General features: G+C 36.4%; 1 protein-coding gene across 2 annotated transcripts in view; it reads left to right on the top strand.

The window, feature by feature from the left end:
- Positions 1-4,877, top strand: part of PCDH17 (protocadherin 17) — an 89,820-nt gene extending 84,943 nt beyond the window's left edge. For both annotated transcript variants that reach the window (XM_063392192.1, XM_063392193.1), the window contains one exon: positions 355-4,877. In XM_063392192.1, the coding sequence (XP_063248262.1) occupies positions 355-1,037 (683 nt within the window). In that variant the 3' untranslated portion in view covers positions 1,038-4,877. The remainder of the gene's footprint in view (positions 1-354) is intronic.
- The last annotated feature ends 2,350 nt before the right edge of the window (positions 4,878-7,227 follow it).

Raw genomic sequence — 7,227 nt, forward strand, 5'->3', positions numbered from 1 at the left:
TCACTCTTTTCTAGTATGAGTTATACAGAACAAAGCCTAAAAGATTTCTACAGCAGATTAGTTTACAGATGAAGCTCAATTCCACTGAGAATGAGTCTCTAATGACCCCTTTATACTTCCACTCGGCTGTGTGAATGCTTTAATATGTGGAGAACAGAGTTAAATAAATCTATTGTCTCAACTAACAGGTTTATGCAAACCTTCTGAAATATTTTAATTATAGCTTCTTCTTTTTCTCCATAATTAAGCAACCAGATGTCAAGTAAGCCCATCACGTGATGATCATAGCCTATCCATTAACCTAAATAAATCCACTTATAATGAGAGTTTTTCTCTTTCTCCTTTGTTTTGCAGAACAAGAAGAATGTGTTAACTGCACAGATGAATGCAGAGTGCTTGGTCATTCTGACAGGTGTTGGATGCCACAGTTCCCTGCAGCCAGTCAGGCTGAGAATGCAGATTATCGCACAAATCTCTTTGTACCCACAGTCGAAGCTAATGTTGAGACTGAGACATATGAAACTGTGAATCCCACTGGGAAAAAGACTTTTTGTACATTTGGGAAAGACAAGAGAGAGCACACTATTCTCATTGCCAATGTTAAACCTTACTTAAAAGCCAAACGTGCCCTGAGTCCTCTGCTTCAGGAGGTTCCCTCAGCATCGAGCAGCCCAACCAAGACATGCATTGAGCCTTGCACCTCAACAAAAGGACCACTGGATGGTTGTGAAGTGAAATCAGGAGCCTTGGCTGAACCAAGCAGCCAGTACTTGTCAACTGACAGTCAGTATCTATCGCCCAGTAAACAGTCAAAGGACTCTTCCTTCATTGCATCAGATCAGATGGCTAGGGCCTTTGCAGACGTGCACTCCCGCGTGAGCCGAGACTCGAGCGAGATGGACTCTGTTCTGGAGCAGCTAGACCGCTCGGCCCGCGACCTAGGCAGGGAGTCGGTGGATGCCGAGGAAGTTGTGAGAGAAATAGATAAGCTCTTGCAGGACTGTCGGGGGAGCGACCCTGTGGCCATCAGAAAGTGAGGGGGGAAAATAAGGACAGGCTGGCAGCTGCGTTCCTCTTCTGCTGATTGAAAGTAAATAAATAAATAAATTCCCTGGTTGTAACAACATTACAAGAATGAAGGAAGACCAATGCTGCTTTAAGGCTTTTAGTGAACATCTGAAGTGCCCACAAGTATGTTCTTTTCACTGCTCTTTCTTTTTGACAGATAACACTGGTTTCATTTTGACCAAACTTTCATTAGGACAGAGTTGAGTACACCAAGAACAAAATGAAAGAAGGAAAGACAGTGCCATTTTGACAATCTGATAGGAAGGTGTGAGAAAGATGGAATGGAAATACTTCTGATACTTTAAGACTGTCCTCAATAGCTGATGCTGACTTTACTGTTTACCTATAAACCCCAAGAAAAACAGGGTTGAATAATGCTGATCTGTGGTGAATTTCCAGCAGCCACCACAGGCTTCTACTGAAAGTCCTATAAAGAGTTCGTGTAGTAGTCCAAGTGACGCCAAACATTACCATACATTTGTGGTAAACATTTATGTACAAAGTATCTGCCACAAATACGAAAAAGAAGAAAAAAAAAAGGATAAAACAAAAAAGAACCATTCCAGATCATTATTCAAGGAAACATATCCTCATCATTAATGAAACACTACATATCATATTAAGATTAAATGTAAAATGATATAGTCCATCTTGTCCTGCACACACATAAACTAACTCACTCGATAAAATGAAAAAAAAAAATTTAATATCTATTTAGCATTTTAGTGTCCAACAAAGCTATAAATAGTTAGTGATAAGTTAAAAAAAAAGAAAAAAAAGAAAAGGAAGTGAAATAAAGTTGGGGGAAAAGGAGTTACCTTAAGGGTAATACAGAAAAGAAATTAACATTATTAACACTTTTTTATTCATTTGTGGACACTAAAATAGCTCAGGAAAGTGAAAATGTCAGACATCCACAAAAATCACATGGTCATTTAAATGTGCAAATGTAAGAAGATTCAGTGTGTTTACATCAAATGACATATTTTTATTGATTTATTGCAGATTCAGTGCATATGAGCCAAATTGTTGAGTGTATAAGAGCTATATTGTGTATTTTATTAAATTAATATATAGTTGTGTTGCAAAAATATTTGGGCTTATATTGTAAATGGCAAGTGTTGCCTCAGTAGCTGTCGAACTCTATGAGTTTTGTTTTTTCCTGCTTCCTTTTCCCCATGGATTATGGGAAGCAGCGCCTCAGAGCAAAGTCTCTTGTTTAATGTATGGTCTACGAAGTACTGCAGTACATAATCTGTTCAAAATATGTTTGAGTGAGCTGATGGAGCTAACTGAACAGCCTACAAATACATCCATCAGTCATGGTTATGTGCAAGTCCTTGTAGAAGCTTCTATTGCAAACCCATGTTTAATAACAAAAATTACACCTGAACCAACATCTGGAAACTCCTTGGGTTTCTTTTTTTCCCAACATATGCAGCCAGCCTGTTCAGTGTAGGATATTTGATTGAATTCTTCAGAGATGTCACCATTTTCAAAGTTTTGGTATTAAGTTTATACAGCTGAAAAATACATCAGTGCCAATGTGGCATGAGCAGTATTTTATCTGATTCTTTAGAATGTGCAATAGCTTACTGCAGTTCTAGATAAATACTGCTTGTTCTAGGGGGTCTTTTTAGTCAGGTTTTCACTTGATCTGAATAATGTTTGCAGGATAACTTAGAATAACTTGGGATATAGTTTCTACTTTTTGTTATTGTTTCCCAAGAGTGTTTTTATTGCATTTGAAAAATTCAAAATTACTTTCAGATGAAACTTAGAAAAGAACAAATAAACTTCCACAGTACAAGAAGCAGAAGAATAAAATGTTAGCTCAGGTTTTCTCCCTTATATACTTCAGATATTCTGCTGGAAATACCACTATGGCGCATTATTTTAAAATTATGTATTTGGTTTCTTAAATTTAATCTGTACTATAAAAACATTTATAAAAGGGGTTGGCAATCTGAAATACCACAAGCCATAGATTTTTATCAGTTCAAGAAAAAAAGTTGACCCAACAGCCTATTTTGATTTTGGGATTGCATTTATATGGTGTTTTTAGCTATGAATTGTCTTTGGGAGACACCAATTCTGACAGTTTTCTTTTATCTCCTGTTAAAAAGTGTCCACAATTACATGCAAAAGGAAGGATCTTGTACATGTCTTATCAAGCTACTCTCCATGTTTTGGACAATTTATGTATCTAAAACGTGGTGTTGTCTGTGTTATATGATTTTTTTTTTTTTTTTTGGCCAGGAGACCCAAGATTGGTTTAGCTTGATAGCTTGATAGCTTGAAATTCCATAGTGAAGAGGATTCTTATTGTTTGATCAGTCTTTTCTACGTATTTCTGTGGTGCCCACCACTTCAGTGTCTGTGCACCAAGTCTTTAGCTCTGCCAGTGAGATCCATTTTTCAGCAAAATCTAAGCCAGTATGTAAATGCAGTCAAGTGATGGAGATTTGTGTATTTTATAAATTCTTTTAACACTGAGTAACCAATTGTACAATTCATTGTATGTTTCTGAAGACATAAAACCACAACATTCTGAGAAAGGGCTGTGCCAATGTAAGAGGAATTTACCTTAAGGCTCTTTGTCACTAGTGATTTACTAGCTTTAGCTGTTTAACACATTATCTGTATTTAGTAGTGATTATTTATTTACCACTCTGAGGTAATTCAGAATTCATGACTCACAGCTTTATAGAAGAGTTTAGGAAATCTTGCTTTTATTTAATTTGTCTTTCAACTGCCTTGTTTTGTAGAACTCTGGCATACTGCTTCCCAGTATAAGATTATCCCAGGTTAAAAAATTCATTTCACAATTTAGGATGGACACATAATGAAACAATAAACCAGCAGAGGTTATACAATGTAGTTTTGCTGGTTCAGTCAAAATTAACATGATTATGGGTGAAGGACGTACTGCACACAAAAGAATTTAAAGTGTTTTTTTCTCCATGGTATCTCTACCATCACCATTGGAGAAAGAGGCAGCAATGAAAGATAAAGTTTATGAGTTATTTCTCTCATTTTTTACACACATGCTTTATAAGACTGAAAGGAAATATCTGTCAGACGATTAGAAAAGGAAAGTTGGAGTTAAGGGAGGCAAGTAAAGCAACTAAAATTTTGTACTGTACACTGTGAATAGAAAATAAGGCATTCTGTATCTTTTTTAATTAAAAAAAGCCAGCGACTGGGAGTTCAAATCAGAACTCAAAATCAGACCTTTCTTTTTCCACCCCTTTTTTTTTTAATTGGCATATTTATGAGGAAACATTCTCCTGAACTGTGACTCGCCACTCAAGAATAGAGGTTTCCCAATCCAAGTTACCCCTAAAAGTCAAACTTTGTTCATAGTGGAGCAAGATACACCATTCAAAGAAGCTTTCTTGTTGCTTGCTGTCAAATAGAAGGGAAATTGCTGAGGTCAAGGAGGAGTCTGAAGCCTTGCATAACATACACCCACTCATTACTGTATAATTGCTTTCTTTTGACATCAGGCAGCAGTTATTATTGCATTAATTTAAATGGGAGTTTTGGCTATCAAGATTTGTTGACTTGAAGTGTAATTGAATGAAATCTGATTAAGGTTTTGACTTCTCTGGCCCAATTGTGATACAGGTTGGCATTCTCATTTATCAGCCCCTGTCTCCCCATATGGCTCAAAGTTGCACCAATGACTGGTGAATGACACAAAAAAACCAAACAAAAGCAGCATACATTGTATGGATTTTCTCAACCGCTATTGTTTAATGGCTGTGTTTAATGTGACCTATCTGGAAAATGAGGACTACGAATAAAAAGCGATTACTAATATGGTGTTGCCTGCTTTTGCATTCATTAACACAGAGGAAATGTGTTAAACACTGCATACCACAGGGAGCCTGATGGTAATTACTTTGGAAAAGCAACTTGTGGCAATGCGGCTGTTACAGCTAGTTATCAGTTTGCCAAAAAAATGACAGTTCCTGCTTCATTTATTAGAAATGTGTAACTGTTTTCTCTCAACAGGAATGCGGAGAAGAGTTTTCATCAAGCTGGGTAGGTTTATCTTTTAAGCAGGTGATGCACTGAAACCCTACAGGCTGTTATTTGCTCAAAGAAATATGGAGCTGAATAAAGGATATTTTAGTTTTAGTACACTGGTGTTCAACCACTGGTGTACAACCAGAGTTCACCAGAAACATGATAAATGGGATGGGGCTGTAAATTCTTAAAGACTGTCAGCCTAGCAGGAGAGATCAAAACACTGCTTGAGTATACAAGTGGAAAAGGACAACCTGAAGAATGCAAGGATTTGGGTTCTGATTTTTAACTTTTTTTATTGTCTCCCTTAAGAGTGGGAGTAATTTTATTCATGTTGCTGTAAACAATGTGAAAAATTTCTGGGAAAAATATTACTAAGTCCTATGTCTGATTTTTTGATTTTGTTGTTATAATTTAACACTTTCATTAACCTCTTTTGTTTATTTGGGTTTTGATGTATTTGAGTATCATGATTAATCCCTCAGACTGTCTACTCCTGTATAATTGTAGCAATTACATACCAAATAGTGTAAAGCCTGTAAACCAGATTTTTTAGGATTTCTTTTTACTTTTTGTAAAAAAGTAATTAAGTATATAGACATTGCTTTTGCCAGCTATATAGAATTTCAGTTTGTTCAGAATACTACAGGTAATATAAAAGTGTGTGCTATTCCTGCAGACAGAATTAACTTCTGCCCATTGTATTTTTTCTGCAAGTCTCCTTGTCAGAAACAAAACCAGCCTGCATCTAGTTAGCTTCCCATCTTAGGCACTGAAATCCAACGTTATCTCCCCTTTTCCCCACTACATATATCTGTCTTTCTAAAGGCTGATTTCCAAAATCTAGCAAGCCACTGTCTGTGCAGAGTCCTGACAGAGTGTACCTTATGCTGCTGATGACTTCACTGGACATGGGATGTTACTTTTATTGCCTTCAACTGTGTGTGATTCAGAGCTTGGCTGGATCCACAGTATATGTAGAACAAGTCATCAACCATGCTGGCTTTTCTTTACCCAGAATACAGAGTCATTGATTTCTCATTTGGAAAGTGGCCAGTCTGTCAAACAGAGATTCTTATATCTCCTTTAAGCCAACCACGTATTACTGCTTCAGGGTGTTCACTCATGGGATAAATACCCTATCCTTATCCTTTACTGAGTTTAAGACACGAAAGCAGCTGAAAGCTTATTTCTTCAGTTAGTAATGGTTCCCTAAAAATGAAATCTCTCCCGTAGAAAGGACAACTGTCTGCTGTATGCATAGTTTGATTTGTGAAAGGTCACCTTAGTTTCAGTAGTGCATGAAGAAATGGATCAGGGAATTAATGAGCCATCTAAGAATTTTCTGAGATGTATATTCCATAATGCATATGTTATGATTCAGGGAAAAGAGCACAGCATCTTGGTTTATTTATTGTTGATGGTTCCTGATAATGCCTGGCTTTCAAAGATATTTAGTTCAAATTTTGGGGAAATATTTTTCTCTGTATGGGCGACAAATTATTTTTAATATTTTTAAGAATTTTTTTTTCCTAAAAACATATGAATCAAATATTGGGCCCTTTGCTACCTTGTGAAAATAGTATTCTGACATGGTTTCCCCCTTTAAGTTCTTTACATTAGAGATAAGACCTTTGATTTGGGCAAGACTCCAAAATGTCTGTAAAATTCTGAAATTTATAACAGTATAGGACTAGCTTGAAACACAGATGATTGGACAGCAGATTCAGATGTTGACCTACTGAAGAAAGGAATAATGAAAATTCCATTTCTGTAAACATATTTTATTTAATACTTTGAACACTAACTCTATGGAAATTTTGTTGTAGTGCACCTACTGAACTGCTACCAGGGAACTAGGGGAACAGTTGGCCAGTAATCCTCAATGTTTTCCAAATTAAAAGCAACACAGAAGTTGTATCTGGAAATCAATTGATTGCTGTAGCAGTATAGAAATGTCTGCAACAAGAAATACACCTTAACAAATCTGCGATTACGTTTTGTAATACCTGTAGGTTTTCCATCTTTTTAAGGGCAATCACACACAGAAGAAGTCTTTTCAACGATTTGATTTGAGAGCAATAAAAATGGATCACTAGGCTGGCATCAGCATTGAAATAAAAA

The sequence above is a fragment of the Prinia subflava genome, chromosome 3 (genome assembly GCF_021018805.1).
Source record: "Prinia subflava isolate CZ2003 ecotype Zambia chromosome 3, Cam_Psub_1.2, whole genome shotgun sequence".
Classification (NCBI taxonomy): domain Eukaryota; kingdom Metazoa; phylum Chordata; class Aves; order Passeriformes; family Cisticolidae; genus Prinia; species Prinia subflava.